The sequence below is a fragment of the Ranitomeya variabilis genome, chromosome 3 (assembly GCF_051348905.1).
Source record: "Ranitomeya variabilis isolate aRanVar5 chromosome 3, aRanVar5.hap1, whole genome shotgun sequence".
Classification (NCBI taxonomy): Eukaryota; Metazoa; Chordata; class Amphibia; order Anura; family Dendrobatidae; genus Ranitomeya; species Ranitomeya variabilis.
The window spans coordinates 337,173,163-337,190,269 of record NC_135234.1 but is presented as its reverse complement, the minus strand read 5'-3'; the positions used below and the strand labels follow the sequence as shown (position 1 = coordinate 337,190,269).

Sequence of the window (17,107 nt, the reverse complement as noted above, 5' to 3'; positions counted from 1 at the left end):
ATCCCCACATATGGGGTACCAGTATACTCAGGACAAACTGGGCAACAACTATTGGGGTCCAATTTCTCGACTTACCCTTGGGAAAATAAAAAATTGCTTGCTAAAACATAATTTTTGAGGAAAGAAAAATGATTTTTTTTATTTTCACGACTCTGCGTTCTAAACTTCTGTGAAGCACTTGGGGGTTTAAAGTGGTCACCGCACTTCTAAATTAGTTCCATGGGAGGTCTAGTTTCCAAAATGGGGTCACATGTGGGGGAGCTCCAATGTTTAGGCACACAGGGGCTCTCCAAATGCGACATGGTGTCCGCCAACGATTGGAGCTAATTTTTCATTCAAAAAGTCAAATGGCGCTCCTTCCCTTCCGAGCCCTGCCGTGTGCCCAAACAGTGGTTTATCCCCACATGTGAGATATCAGTGTACTCTGGAGAAATTGCCCAACACATTTTAGGATCCAGATTATCCTGTTGCCCATGTGAAAATGAAAAAATTGAGGCTAAAAGAAATTTTTTGTGAAAAAAAAGTACTTTTTCATTTTTACGGATCAATTTGTGAAGCACCTCGGGGTTCAAAGTGCTCACTATGCATCTAGATAAGCTCCTTGGGGGGGTCTAGTTTCCAAAATGGGGTCACTTGTGGGGGAGCTCCAATGTTTAGGCACACAGGGGCTCTCTAAACACGACATGGTGTCCGCTAAAGATTGGAGCCAATTTTTCATAGAAAAAGTCAAATGGCGCTCCTTCCAAGCCCTGTTGTGCGCCCAGTGGCTCCCGCCCCCCATATGGGGTATCGGTGTACTCAGGACAAATTGTACAATAACTTTTGGGGTCCAGTTTCTCTTTTTACCCTTGGGAAAATAAAAAAATTGTTGCTAAAAGATCATTTTTGTGAGTAAAAAGTTAAATGTTCATTTTTTCCTTCCATGTTGTTTCTGCTGCTGTGAAGCACCTGAAGGGTTAATAAGCTTCTTGAATGTGGTTTTGAGCACCTTGAGGGGTGCAGTTTTTAGAATGGTGTCACTTTTGGGTATTTTCAATCATGTAGACCCCTCAAACTGACTTCAAATGTGAGGTGGTCCCTAAAAAAAATGGTTTTGTAAATGTCGTTGTAAAAATGAGAAATCGCTGGTCAAATTTTAACCCTTATAACTTCCTAGCAAAAAAATGTCACGAAAAAACAATCTCAGAGTTATTACCTCATAAAGGGACACACATAAGAATTGCAAGAAACGGCCAGGTCATTAAGGTCAAAATAGGCTGGGTCATGAAGGGGTTAAGAAAGAAGAGAGGTACAGAAAGATACATAAATTGCATGTATACTAATGCCAGTAGCCTCGCCAACAAAATGGAGGTATTAGAATTAATGTTGTTGGAACATAATTATGACATGGTGGGGATATCTGACGGATCAGAGCCATGACTGGGCTGTTAACTTGTAGGGCTATAGTCTGTACAGAAATGACCGATAGGATAAGCGAGGGGGAGGTGTGTGTCTATATGTAAAATCATCCTTAAAACCCATCCTGCGTGATATAGGTGAATTTAATGAAAATGTAGAGTCCCTGTGGGTGGAGAAAAATAATAAATTACTGATAGGGGTTAGTTATAAGTCTCCAAAAATAATGGAAGCAACGGAGAATATCCTCGTAAAGCAAATAGATGAAGCTGCCACTCAAGGAGAAGTCATTATTATGGGAGACTTCAACTACCCTGAAATAGATTGGGGAACAGAAACCTGCTGTTCCAGCAAAGGTAATCGTTTTTTGACAACTATGAGAGACAATTACCTCTCACAACTAATTCAGGACCCAACAAGAAGGGGGGCACTGCTAGAGCTAATATTAACCAACAGGCCAGACCGCATAGCAAATATAAGGGTTGGGGGTCACTTGGGTAATAGTGATCACAAAATAATAAGTTTTCATGTATCCTTTAATAAGATGTGTAGTAGAGGGGTTGCAAGGACACTAAACTTCAGGAGGGCAAATTTCCAACGGATGAGAGATGATATTGGTGCAATTAACTGGGACGATAAGTGCCTCTATACATTATATTGCGTGCCTCTGTGCATCATACTGCATCATAGTACCTTCATGCATCATATTGAGTGCCTCTGTGCATGATACTGCATCATTGTACCTCTATGCATCATATTGAGTGCCTCTGGCATCATACTGTTTCATATTGCCTTTGTGCATCAGATTGCTTCATAGTTCCTATATGCATCATAGCGCTTCATAAGTTGCTTCATGTATCATATTGCATTGTATTGCTTCATCGTTCCTATATGCATCATAGTGCTTCATTATTCCTATATGCATCAGTGCTTCATATTGCCTTTGTGCATCATATTGCATCATGGTTCCTTTATACATCGAGTGCTTCATATGGCCTTTCTGCATCTTATTGCATCAGAATGCTTCATGGTTCCTATATGCATCATAGCGCTTCATAGTGACTTCATGTATCATATTACATCATATTGCTTCATGGTTCCTATATGCATCATAGTGCTCATATTGCCTTTATGCATCATATTGCTTCAAGGTTCATATATGCATAATAGTGCTTCATATTGCCTTTGTGCATTATATTACAGCATATTGCTTCATAGCTCCTATATGCATCAGAGTGCTTCATTGTTCCTATATGCACCATAGCGCTTCATAGTTACTTCATGCATCATATTGCATCATACTGCTTTATTATTCCTATGTGCATCATATTGCATCATATTGAATCAGACTAATAGTGCCTTTGGACATCATATTGCATTATATTGCTTCATAGTTCCTATATGCATCATATTGCATCATAGGGTTTCGGTGCCCTTTGCCTCAGGGGGTATTATTAGTGAGTCGGGCTTGGTGCCTTTTTTGCCACTGGATCAGACCTTCGGTCTGGTGCCTTGTCGTGTGGCTGCACATTGTATCATCGGATATGGAGTCCTTGTGTTTTGGACCCAGATCCAGCTTCTGCTACTTCATTCTGTACAACAGGGCTTAGTCAAGCAAACAGGCTTGAATTGGCTTAGTAAAATCTGCATTTCTTTTGTTTGGAACAGATCTCTCAGGTAGCTTCTACTTTGAGTGCTAAAGGCAAGTCTATTACATAATTAGCTTTAAAAGATGACATACGTCATTTTGGTACATCCTATAAAAGGACATACTACTGTCCTGGGAGCAGAAAATCCCACGAGTTGAAAGAAGGGACTCCTTCAGCCTTGGAATGCTTTGCCTTAAAGATATTAGGACTATCTACAATTTGCATAGTTTTGGGGGCACCCTCAGGGCACATTTGTTCAGAGCGGCCTATCACGTTCCCTAATCAGTCATTTTATGTTTGTGTGTGTGTGTGTAGCCCATTCACTATCTCCATCTATCCCCACCCCCTGAAGATGGCTTTGCAATCATTGTAAATAAAACATTGTTGATACACACCTGTACTTTGTATCTTCCCTGCCTCATTGTAGAGTGTAAGCTCTCAGGAGCAAGGTGGGTTTATTTTGCTTTAATTATTATATGGTTGTTACTTATGACTGTTGTGTTTGAGACTGTCAAACTGTAAAGCGCTGCGGAATATGTGGACACTATATGGATGGAAGTTTATTATTATTGTTGTTATTAATCCTTCCCAAACACCACATTCGGCAATCAGATAGACAGACAGTTTCTTGTCCCATAAGGGTACCGTCTCACATAACGATTTACCAACGATCACGACCAGCGATACGACCTGGCCGTGATCGTTGGTAAGTGGTTGTGTGGTCGCTGGGGAGCTGTCACACAGTCAGCTCTCCAGCGACCAACGATGCCGAAGTCCCCGGGTAACCAGGGTAAACATCGGGTTACTAAGCGCAGGGCCGCGCTTAGTAACCCGATGTTTACCGTGGTTACCAGCGTAAAAGTTAAAAAAAACAAACAGTACATACTTACATTCCGGTGTCTGTCCCCCGGCGTTCTGCTTCTCTCCACTGTGTCTGTGCCAACCGGAAAGCACAGCGGTGACGTCACCGCTGTGCTCGCTTTCCGGCCGGCCGGCGCTCACAGTGCAGAGAAGCAGAACGCCGGGGGACAGACACCGGAATGTAAGTATGTACTGTTTTTTTTTTTTTTTACTTTTACGCTGGTAACCACCGTAAACATCGGGTTACTAAGCGTGGCCCTGCGCTTAGTAACCCGATGTTTACCCTGGTTACAAGCGAACACATCGCTGGATCGCTGTCACACACAACGATCCAGCGATGACAGCGGGAGATCCAGCGACGAAAGAAAGTTCCAAACGATCTGCTACGACGTACGATTCTCAGCAGGGTCCCTGATCGCTGCTGCGTGTCAGACACAGCGATATCATATGGATATCGCTGGAACGTCACGGATCGTACCGTCGTAGCGACAAAAGTGCCACTGTGAGACGGTGCCCTAAGTCTGTTGCGGTTTGTTTTCCAGGGACAGCAGCACTGCCTTGTACCTTGTGGTGAAGCAGCAGCACTGTGTCGTGTGGCAGAGGATCCCATACTCGCGGCTCTTACAGCAGTCACGGCTCCTAAGATAAATGAAACTATCCAGGGCTCTTACTGTTAAGACCCCATAGTCTCACTGCCTCACAGTAGATAATCTCCATCCGTAATGAGGAAGAAACCTACTTTTTCTCTGGCCATGGAGTATGGTTACTCCCACAATGGCAGTCTGGGTGTATAAAGATTCCTGAGAAGATTGCCTCTTGGGATATGTATGTGCGTAATATGCATATATGGACAAATAAGTTGACATACTTATAATGTCTGGACTAATGACTCGTATAAATGCAGTTCCAAATAATTTCAAGTGTCGGAAGATTTTGACTAGCACTACCACCACCACCACCACCTTCATTGATTCAGAGCCCGGACACCCTGTGTCTAACATCAAGTAAAACAGGAGTGATGATCCACGTTTCTCTTTCAGCGCTTCTAATGAGAAGCCCGACGTTGGTAATGGCAGGAGATATTACCTGCCGGATGGTGTATTCCTTAGTTTCAATAATATATAACCCTTCTTGGGGTTAGACATCTAAGGATTTGGAATAGACGTGATCTCCTGGATGAGTTCCGCGTTTGGTAAAATTGAAAAAGCAGTTTTATTCTTCGGGTCAGTACGATTACAGCGATACCTCATTTTTATCATATTTTTTAATGTTTTGGCGCTTTTATACAATAAAAACTATTTTATTGAAAAAATAATTATTTTTGCATCGCTTTATTCTGAGAGCTATAACTTTTTTATTTTTTCGCTGATGACACTATATGGTCAAGATGAAGTTTTCGGCGGTACAATGTTTATTTATATCCGTCTTCTTGATCGCGTGTTATTCCACTTTTTGTTCGGCGGTATTGATGATAAAGCATTGTTTTTTGCCTAGTTTATTTTATTTTTATTTTTTTACGGTGTACACTGAAGGGGTTAACTAGTGGGACAGTTTTATAGGTCGGGTCGTTACGGACGCGGCGATACTAAATATGTGTACTTTTATTGTTTTATTTAGGATTTTGGAATAATTTTTTTTATTTAGGACTTTTTTTTTTTTTTTATACAAGTAAATGGGTTTTTTTTTAACTTTTTTTTTTATTTTTTTTTACTTTGTCTCAGTGTGGGACATCATGGTAAAGTGTCAGATCGCTTATCTGACACTTTGCAATGCACTGTGTCAGATCAGCGATCTGACAGGCAGTGCTGCAGGCTGCTCTGAGCAGGCGCTTGCAAGCCTCCTACCTTCAGGACCCGGAAGGAGCCCCGCTGCAATCTTGGATCCGGGGCCTGCAGGGAGCCCCCTCCCTGCGCGATGATTCCCTATGCCGCCGGAACGCTGCAATCATGTTTGATCGCAGTGTTTCGGGGGTTAATGTGGCAGGAGCGGTCTGTGACCACTCCTGGCACATAGTGCCGGATGTAAGCTGTGATAGTCATCTGACACTTGGCCACGCTCCCCCCCCCGATCCCCCCCCGTGAGCGCGGCTGATTGCGTTAGACGTACTATCCCGTCGGTGGTCATACGGGCCCATACCACCTCGACGGGATAGTATGTCTAATGTCAGAAAGGGGTTAAAAATAGTCTGGGTGAAATGGTGGATGAGGAAAAAGCCAAGATGCTAAATTACTTTTTTTTTCATCAGTATTTACACAAGAAAATTCCATGGCAGACAATATGATCAGTGATAACAAAAAATCCCCATTAAATGTCACCTGCTTAACCCAGCAGGAAGTACGGCGGCGTCTAAAAATCACTAAAATTGACAAATTCCCAGACCCGGATGGGATACACCCCCCAGTACTACAGGAATTAAGTACAGTCATTGATAGACCATTATGTTTAATCTTTAAAGACTCCATAATAACAGGGTCTGTACCACAGGACTGGCATATAGCAAATGTGGTGCCAATATTCAAAAAGGGGACAAAAACTGAACTCGGAAATTATAGGCCAGTAAGCTTAACCTCTACTGTGGGTAAAATCCTGGGGGGGTTTTCTAAGAGATGCTATACTGGAGTATCTGAAGAGGAATAACCTCATGACCCAATATCAGTATAGGTTTACTAGGGGCCGTTCCTGTCAGACTAATCTGATCATTTTCTATGAAGAGGTAAGTTCCGGACTGGACCAAGGATACGGTGCCACACAAAAGGTTGATACATAAAATGAGAATAATTGGGACAGGGGAAAATATGTGTAAGTGGGTTAAGAGCTGGCTCAGGGATAGGAAACAAAGGGTGGTTATTAATGGAGCACACTCGGACTGGGTCGCGGTTAGCAGTGGGGTACCACAGGGGTCAGTATTGGGCCCTCTTTTTAACATATTAATGACCTTGTAGGGGTCATACAGAGCAGAATTTCAATATTTGCAGATTACACTAAACTCTGCAGGGTAATCAATACAGAGGAGGACAATTTTATATTACAGGATGATTTATGTAAACTAGAAGCTTGGGCTGATAAATGGCAAATGAGCTTTAATAGGAGTAAATGTAAGGTCATGCACTTGGGTAGAAGTAATAAGATGTATAACTATGTGCTTAATTCTAAAACTCTGGGCAAAACTGTCAATGAAAAATACCTGGGTGTATGGGTGGGTAACAAACTCACATTTAGTGGCCAGTGTCAGGCAGATGCTACAAAGGCAAATAAAATAATGGGATGCATTAAGACGTACAGATGCTCATGAGGAGAACATAATTTTACCTCTATACAAGTCACTAGTTCGACCACACTTAGAATACTGTGCACAGTTCTGGTCTCCGGTGTATAAGAAAGACATAGCTGAACTAGAGCGGTGCAGAGAAGAGCGACCAAGGTTATTAGAGGACTGGGGGGTCTGCAATACCAAGATAGGTTATTACACTTGGGGCTATTTAGTTTGGTATAACAAAGGCTAAGGGGTGATCTTATTTTAATGTATAAATATATGGGGACAGTACAAAGACCTTTCTAATGATCTTTTTACTCATAGACCTGAGACAGGGACAAGGGGGCATCCTCTACGTCTGGAGGAAAGAAGGTTTAAGCATAATAACATACGCAGATTCTTTACTGTAAGAGCAGTGAGACTATGGAACTCTCTGCCGTATGATGTTGTAATGAGTGATTCATTACTAAAATTTAAGAGGGGACTGGATGCCTTTCTTGAAAAGTATAATGTTACAGGTTATATATACCGTACTAGATTCCTTGATAGGGCGTTGATCCAGGGAACTAGTCTGAATGCCGTATGTGGAGTTGGGAAGGAATTTTTTTCCCCAATGTGGAGCTTACTCTTTGCCACATGGGTTTTTTTTTTGCCTTCCTCTGGATCAACATGTTAGGGCATGTTACGTTAGGCTATGGGTTGAACTAGATGGCCTTAAAGTCTTCCTTCAACCTTAATAACTGTTACTATGTAAATCCAGACCTCCATGGGATATTCATTTTGATTTACATTGATTATTGTTATGCTTCATTGTTCTGAACACATTCCACTATGCACTGAATAAAAATGCAACTGGAATATTTCATTCAGAGATATCTAGGATGTGGTATTTGTGTTCCCTTTATTTTTTGAGCAGTGTATAATATATACACATATATATAGATATATAGGTGTGTGTATATGCTGTGTGTATGTGTGTGTGTGTATATATATATATATATATAGCACAGCCACGTAGTATATAGCACAGCCACGTAGTATATAGCACAGCCACGTAGTATATAGCACAGCCACGTAGTATATAGCACAGCCACGTAGTATATAGCACAGCCACGTAGTATATAGCACAGCCACGTAGTATATAGCACAGCCCACGTAGTATATAGCACAGCCCACGTAGTATATAGCACAGCCCACGTAGTATATAGCACAGCCCACGTAGTATATAGCACAGCCCACGTAGTATATAGCACAGCCCACGTAGTATACAGCACAGCCCACGTAGTATACAGCACAGCCCACGTAGTATACAGCACAGCCCACGTAGTATATAGCACTGCCCACGTAGTATACAGCACTGCCCATGTAGTATATAGCAGTGTGGACACCATATCCCTGTTAAAAAAAAAAAAAAAAAAAAATGAATTAAAATAAAAAAAGCTATATACTCACCCTCCGTCGTCCACCGAAGCTGTCCCGACACGCGCGATGCGGCCGCCATCTTCCATTCCCAGAGATGCATTGCAAAATTACGCAGATGACTTAGCGGTCCCCGGGTAATTTCGCAATGCATCACTGGGAACGGAAGCTGGCGGCCACATCGCGCGCATCGGTGGACGTCGGAAGGTGAGAATAGCACGTTTTTTTTTTAATTATTATTTTTAACATTATATCTTTTTACTATTGATGCTGCATAGGCAGCATCAATAGTAAAAAGTTGGTCCGGGATGGGGCGACACACTGGCACTGACTGGAGGAGAGTAGGGAGGGGCCAATTCGCGGCCGGACTAAGCCTGTCTCTGATCAGCGACGCGGGATTTCCGTTACGGAAGTTAGACAAACAGACCGAAGTGACCCTTAGCCAATTATATAGATAGATAGGAAATTAAACTCTGTGCCTATTGCAGAAGCAATTGTATCAATGACGTATTTGCAAAAATTGATAAAACATTTTGTGAGCAAGATCGTATCCTGCTCTTACTTGTTTAAAGTTTTTAAATATTCCCTTATTTAGGAGTTGTGACAAAAGAAAAATGACCCTTTTTATCCAATTGTTGAAGCCTTCCAGCTTGTATATCTCTGGCATGTTGTAGTTATAATAGAGGAGTGTAGTTTGTGAATTTACCAATTCCCCGCATATTGTTGCCTCTATCCCACACTTTATACATCAGGTTTAATGTTTGGCAGTTTGGGACACACTCTCGAGGAGCACTCATGTCTAATACTGACATTGGCAGTTTCCATTTAGTTCCTTCTCTAAGTAATTGACCCGATATTCCATAGTGCTTGGTTGTTCCCAACCGTGAAACTGTTGCATTTGTGAGGCTAAGAAGTCGATTCGGGCATTCGGCATATGTAACTTTATGCTGGATTGTTTTGTCCCCCTTGTAAAATCTTTTGTATATTTTATATATGTTTATATTTTTTCATAAACGCTGCCTCCCTTGGGATTAAATATAAAATTTAATAGTTCCGTTCCTTCTGTAAACTACGCCTCAAAGTGATAGCTACTGTTACGTGTCTAATCGACCGAAACAGATTAGTGGTGGCGGCGAGTAGTCTGGGGTTATCTGAGAGTTGGTTGTGACCGTACCAGGGTGTGTGCACATATTCCATGTGTTGGAATCCGGAGGTGTATATGCCGTACCCTCACCGTTAATTTTCCGTGTGGCCTTCTCCGTTGACCGTCGGCCAATCGTGTAATTGTCCTTACGATAGGGGGCAGCAGAGAGCGGTTCGCTCCAAAGATCACAGCGGGTGGTACTCGTGACCTTCCCGGCCTGTGATATCCGGGATTTGTGGGATTAAGAAAGTCCTAATATTGTATCCCTGACACAGAGGTTAGTCTAGGTATATATGATGGTCCACTTTGGATTTTCACAATATGTCCGGCACTTTCTCCCTCCGCAAAGAATGCCTGTTTAATAAAAATTCTTTTTGTGTACCCAAGTCAAATAGGTGATCTTTCAACATTGTTTGAGCCTTCTCCAGCTCCCTGGCTTTATAAATGGAGGGGTCTGCAATGAATTGTGTCCTCAGAGTGGATAACCTCCTCTTGCAATTTTTGTATTAGTTCCCTTGATTTGTATTTTCTTTCACTCATCTCATTTATGTATAAGCCTCTGATAATTTACTTATTATTGTTGGAATATCTGGGAAAGTGTCCAAATAGGAAAATATCTCCCTTAACAGCATCTCACCCTCTTACATGTTTATTAGAGAAGCACTGCCTCCACTTCTGTCCTGTCTCCAAGCTCAAGAGGCATGGTGCATTGCATGAGGCATTATTTTTGTCCTATGACTGCAAAGATCACAGTTCATGGGTCCCCACTGATGTGATCTATGAGATGTCCAGAAGTTCTTTGAAATTGGCTTTTCAGATGGTTGTTCGCAGACTTGCAGGACAAATGGGGTATAGTTTTAAGAGAATGTAACTGCAAAAAAAAAATTCCTTGAGTAATGGGATCAATTACTGTATATCCTATGAAAGTTTATTTTTTCTAGCCTAAAATGTTTTTACTTCTTCCTGTGTGCAGGTCAGAAGAAGCATCAATGTTGCAACCCCTTCACCCAAACGTTTTAAGACAGACTGTTTTAGGACTACTAGCAGCAAAAATCGGAGTATCTTCCCTTTCCTTGAAAACTAAGCCTTGTTACATGTTCAGTAAATCTGTGAACTAAGAGCAAGCTTTTGGATGCGTGGACACATGCACTAAATGTTACCTGGTTGTGTTACTTGCTTCCATATTAGAACTGTTGTCTGAAAAATCACTTTTTGCAATGTAAAGATTTTTCTTGTGTAAAATGTTTCTTTGTTTTATGCTTAATAAATTCACTCAATAATGTTCTGGTGAGAGATATTCATTAGAAATGAGATACCTCGAGATACAGACACAGATTTTAAATGTGGTCATAAGTTTTAGTCAATTTATTAGAGCCTTGTCTACATATTTGAGAAGGAGTGCCAGTTTTCAAGTGTCTTATCTGCTGCACATTATTTACGGTACTTGAAATGCATAACAGGCTATAGTCTTCCTGCATATATTGAAAATACAGAACACTATCAGAGTTATTAGGAATAAAATGTGCTTCTCTGAGCATTTTATAATATACGTGTATCAGTTTTAATAATGTATATTGTTTGTATGTACTTGTTTGCTTTGTAAAATATTTATGTAAATTGTTATAAATGTACATTTTTTTTGCCACAAAGAGCTGTGTTTTTATAAATAAAATTGTCTTTCTAAGTTGAGCAAGACCTGATTCCAGTTCTTCTGGGAGCTCTAGGCAGGTCAGTGGACTTAAATTGCTGATACATACATATACATATAGATAGATAGATAGATAGATAGATAGAGAGATAGATAGATAGATAGATAGATAGATAGATAGAGATAGATATATAGCAAAAAAAGGGAACAGCACAACACTCAGCACAACACTTCTATTTATATTTATCTTCGGGTGCAAGGCCCCAGGCAACCAGTCCAACGATTGCACCAAGTTTATAAAAGCTCAAAATAAGAGGCAGCATTTCTTCTGTGAAAATGTGGAAGATTTAATCAACCCACTTCTCTGGGCGACGTTTCGGCTCCATCTGAGCCTTTCTCAAGCAGTGAGTATCTCTACTTGGTGCTTATTTATACGTGTACTCAGTTATAGCAGCCTAGGGTGCTCATATATTCAGTGCTTATATATATTAAAAATATATCATCTCCTTGCCTCTCAGATCTTAAATTGCCACACAAAGTTTCCTATTGGTTAGGTTTGCATTCCATGATGCGTTTGTGTCATGCGCAGTGGAACGCAATGAACGCCGTTGAGTGTACATGGTGTCCTCCAGGCTCCATGAGCCCACATGTCTCCAAGTGGTAAGTGGAAATATGATCAATATAATTAATGTAAATAAATTGTTAATACAGCGATCGCATGAAGTAATAAGTTTATAAGATCTGAGAGGCAAGGAGATGAGATTTTTAATATATATAAGCACTGAGCACTTTATATATGAGCACTCTAGGCTGCTAGAACTGAGTACTGTATAATGCACTATTTTTCAAACGCACTTTATTGAATGTAAATTGTAATTGGGACTAATTATTGATTGTTGAGACACGTATAAATAAGCACTAAGTAGAGATACCCACTGCTTGAGAGAGGCTCAGATGGAGCCGAAACGTCGCCCAGAGAAGTGGGTTGATTAAATGTTCCACATTTTCACAGAAGAAATGGAGTGCTGCCTCTTTTTTTGAGTATGTGTGTGTATGTATATGTGTATATATATATATATATATATATATGTGTGTATATATATATATATATATATATATATATATATATATATATATATATATATTTTAAGAAGTAATTACAAAGAAAGGTTAGGTTTGGCTCAAATGTAACAGAGTGGTAAGTAAACTACATGATTATATACATGTTAATGTGTACATAAAAGAAGCACTCACTCAGTTTTTATCCTCAATCAGTAGGGATTTCCTTGTTCAGACGGACTCCTCAGAGGTGAGGTTGGGGGGTTGTGTTGTCCCAGAAAGTAGACGGTTGAGGAACATTCCACTCTGTACTTAAACAGAAAATTCACTGCCTGTGAGAAAAACAACGCCATCATGGAAAAAGAGTGCTTAGCCATCAAATGAGCAGTTGACATGCTGAGATACTACCTGTTAGGCCAAAAGTTCAGATTAGTATCAAACCATGTGCCTCTGAGATGGATGAGGAAAAGGAACGGGAAGAATGCCCGAGTGACAAGGTGGTTTCTGGCGCTCCAGGACTACATCTTCCATGTGGAGCATAGGCCAGACTTCCCTGCTTAGTGAGTAAAGGTGCCAAAACCCTCAGTTTGGGCAGAGGTGGGGGTTATGTAACAGTCACTGGCAAAGTGCTGGAGGGGAGATATGTATCTCTGAGACTATTGGGTTCAGTGATTTGAAACCCAGAAGGTTTCTCCAGCACACTGTGTTGAGGGGTTAATCAACAATTTTAATGGCTGCGTTTTTGTGGACAACCATTCAGCGGGTGGGAGGTTGTCCACCTTATCTCCACCCCAGTTTATGGTCTGGCGTTTAAATAGTCAGCCTCCTGAGTTGTTCAGAGTTTCTGGAGTGGCTAACTTCAGACAAGTGTTCGTCTTGTGCAAACCTGAACCGTATGTTTTTGCTAAACCTGAGCGGGCGGATCCCTGCTACCACAAGGACTGTGCTTTGTGTTACCACTTGGTTTTGTTTTCCTGTTTTAGCCCAAAGGGCTGTGTTTACTTTTAATTCACCATGGTTTATGTTGAATATATAATAAACCAGTGATGATCTTAGAGACAGTGTTCCCGCGTTTAACTCCGTGCACACTTGAGTGAGCCAATCTACCACAATACTTTTGGAGGATATTTCAACATTTCAGTCTATTTTTTTCCCAACTCTACACAAACTGCACAATACTATACCCATCCAAACTATGTGATGCAATAATAACAGCTCCGCAGTGCCACAGGCTGATCACCTCCATGCCACACCGCATTGATGCAGTAATTGATGCAAAAGGAGCCCCGACCAAGTATTGACTGCATTTACTGAACATACGTTTCAGTAGGCCAACATTTCGGATTTTAACCCCTTCATGACCGTGGGATTTTCCGTTTTTTCGTATTCGCTTTTCACTCCCCTCCTTCCCAGAGCCATAACTTTTTTATTTTTCCGTCAATTTGGCCATGTGAGGGCTTATTTTTTGCGGGACGAGTTGTACTTTTGAACAACATCATTGGTTTTACCATGTCGTGTACTAGAAAACGGGAAAAAAATTCCAAGTGCGGTGAAATTGCAAAAAAGTGCAATCCCACACTTGTTTTTTGCTTGGCTTTTTTGCTAGGTTCACTAAAACTGACCTGCCATTATGATTCTCCAGGTCATTACGAGTTCATAGACACCTAACATGACTAGGTTATTTTTTACCTAAGTGGTGAAAAAAAATTCCAAACTTTGCTAAAAAAAAAAAAAAATAGCGCCATTTTCCGATACTCGTAGCGTCTCCATTTTTCATGATCTGGGGTCGGTTGAGGTCTTATTTTTTGCGTGCCGAGCTGGCGTTTTTAATGATACCATTTTGGTGCAGATACGTTCTTTTGATCGCCCGTTATTGCATTTTAATGCAATGTCACGGCGACCAAAAAAACGTAATTCTGGCGTTTCGAATTTTTTTTCTCATTACACCGTTTAGCGATCAGGTTAATGCTTTTTTTTTATTGATCGGGCGATTCTGAACGCGGCGATACCAAATATGTGTAGGTTTGATTTTTTTTATTGATTTATTTTGATTGGGGCGAAAGGGGGGTGATTTAAACTTATGGTTTTTTTTATTTTTTTTCACATTTTTTTTTACTTTTTTTTTTTACTTTTGCCATGCTTCAATAGCCTCCATGGGAAGCTAGAAGCAGGCACAACTCGATCGCCTCTGCTACATAACAGCGATCATCAGATCGCTGCTATGCAGCAGAAAATCAGGTGTGCTGTGAGCGCCGACCACAGGGTGGCGCTCACAGCTACCGGCGATCAGTAACCATAGAGGTCTCAAGGACCTCTATGGTTACAATACTGAAGCATCGCCGACCCCCGATCATGTGACGGGGGTCGGCGATGACGTCGTTTCCGGCCGCCCGGCCGGATGCGGTGGTTAAATGCCGCTGTCTGCGTTTGACAGCGGCATTTAACTAGTTAATAGCGGCGGGTGAATCGCGATTTCACCCGCCGCTATTGCGGGCACATGTCAGCTGTTCAAAACAGCTGACATGTCCCGGCTTTGATGCGGGCTCACCGCGGAGCCCTGCATCAAAGCAGGGGACCTGACGTCCGACGTACTGTCCCGTCCGACGTCAGGAAGGGGTTAAAATCACTTTTCAAGCTGGTGTTATAAAGTAGTCTAATTAACTGAGCAAGTAAATTAAGGAGATAAAAAAGCACAAATAGGGTGTTATCCTTCGGATTAATTGTAGTTTTTAACAAGGAGCTGCTCACCTGATGGCATAAGGCAAAAGCATGTGTATCGGCTGCTGCAGATCCACGGGCCGCCAGCGTGACCTCCGAGACGTTTGTAAAGGATAATTTGTGGATTAAATCCACGCTGCCACAATGATACAAATTCAGATATATTGAAGAATTCTCGTGGTATATTCAACGCGTTTCAAGGTCTATCTGACCCCTTCATCAGGAAAATTACCATAAAGACATGTTTAAAACAATCACCTGACGAGTTTCAGGCACAAGCGGTGCCATTAAGGTACCGTCACATTTAGCGACGCTGCAGCGATATCGACAACGATGCCGATCGCTGCAGCGTCGCTGTGTGGTCGCTGGAGAGCTGTCACACAGACAGCTCTCCAGCGACCAACGATGCCGAAGTCCCCGGGTAACCAGGGTAAACATCGGGTTACTAAGCGCAGGGCCGCGCTTAGTAACCCGATGTTTACCCTGGTTACCAGTGTAAATGTAAAAAAAAAAAACACTACATACTTACATTGCCGTGTCTGTCGCGTCCCTCGCCTTCAGCTTCCCTGCACTGTGTAAGCGCCGGCCCTAAAGCACAGCGATGATGTCACCGCTGTGCTTTGCTTTACGGCCGGCACTGACACATTCAGTGCAGGAAGCTCTGAGCAGCAGCGCGGACGCCGGGGGACGTGACAGACATCAGCGGGTGAGTATGTAGTGTTTTTTTTTTTTTACTTTTACAATGGTAACCAGGGTAAATATCGGGTTACTAAGAGCGGCCCTGCGCTTAGTAACCCGATATTTACCCTGGTTACCATTGTAAAACATTGCTGGCATCGTTGCTTTTGCTGTCAAACACGACGATATACGACGATATACGCCGATCTGACGACCAAATAAAGTTCTGGACTTTCAGCAACGACCAGCGATATCACAGCAGGATCCAGATCGCTGCTGCGTGTCAAACACAACGATATCGCTATCCAGGACGCTGCAACGTCACGGATCGCTGTCGTTCTCGTTGCAAAGTCGTTTAGTGTGAAGGTACCTTTAGTCATAGGATGTATTACAAAAGTAAAGAGCTCATTATATACATGGAAGAAACCAATCACTGTTGATCAAACTTGATTGCATTACGCAGAGAAAAGCTGTGTGGTTTCAGAGCCATTTTTTACCATTGACTTCAATGATGCAACAAGGAAAGGAAACGAAACATAATAGTAACATGATCAATATTACGCAGAACAATTGCTGTGATATTACAATCAATATAATAAAAAAAAAATAAAACAAACAAACATTTAACATGGTCTTTTTAAAGGAAATTTTCAATAAACTGAACTTTTAATCATCTAGACAGCAGTGCTGGACTTCACTCCTTCCTCCCTCCAATCCTATATACACTGTATACCATGTACAGCGCTCCTGTGTATAATGGTACTTATGGTACTATTAGTATTGTTTTGTTTTTGTTTTTTATTATTAATGATCAGTATTGTAGTATTTTTGTTGGTGGTAATATGTGATCTGGTCATGGTGTGGCAGTATTTCTCTCTTTTATGTGGTGTTATTTGGGCACTATGATGTGATATATAAGTGCTTATCACTAAGTTAGAATATCAAAAAGTTAATTTCAGTTCTTCAATACAAAAAGTGAAACTCATAGTGTCATTACACACAGAGTGATCTACTTAATGGGGTCTTTCTAAATTAAAATTTCAATAAGCTGAACTTTGAATCATCTGGAACGCAGTCCTGGATTTCACTCATTCCCCCCTCCAATCCTTTGTTTGGCTTTAATCACCAGCAGTATCGGCATATGCTCCAGATATCGCCAACCGAGACCTACAATTCCAACAGCGTGGTGAGCTAATTTCTACTTTTTCTTTCCAAATATACAGTGTATAATGTCCGTGTACAGGTAATAGTGATCACCAGTGACATACACAGAAGCTCTGTAT

The 17,107-nt window shown here is 41.4% G+C and overlaps 1 protein-coding gene and 1 long non-coding RNA gene across 3 annotated transcripts in view; one reads left to right on the top strand and one right to left on the bottom strand.

Moving 5' to 3' along the window:
* CLSPN (claspin) overlaps positions 1-11,410 on the top strand; it is a 127,976-nt gene extending 116,566 nt beyond the window's left edge. For both annotated transcript variants that reach the window (XM_077295813.1, XM_077295812.1), the window contains exon 25: positions 10,695-11,410. In XM_077295813.1, the coding sequence (XP_077151928.1) occupies positions 10,695-10,805 (111 nt within the window). In that variant the 3' untranslated portion in view covers positions 10,806-11,410. The remainder of the gene's footprint in view (positions 1-10,694) is intronic.
* Positions 11,411-12,630: 1,220 nt separating this feature from the next.
* Positions 12,631-15,760, bottom strand: LOC143815968 (uncharacterized). Its single transcript, XR_013223856.1, has 3 exons — positions 15,676-15,760; positions 15,177-15,282; positions 12,631-12,760 (listed from the first exon to the last, which is right to left on the bottom strand). It is a non-coding gene; the product is annotated as an uncharacterized LOC143815968 (long non-coding RNA).
* Positions 15,761-17,107: the final 1,347 nt, after the last annotated feature.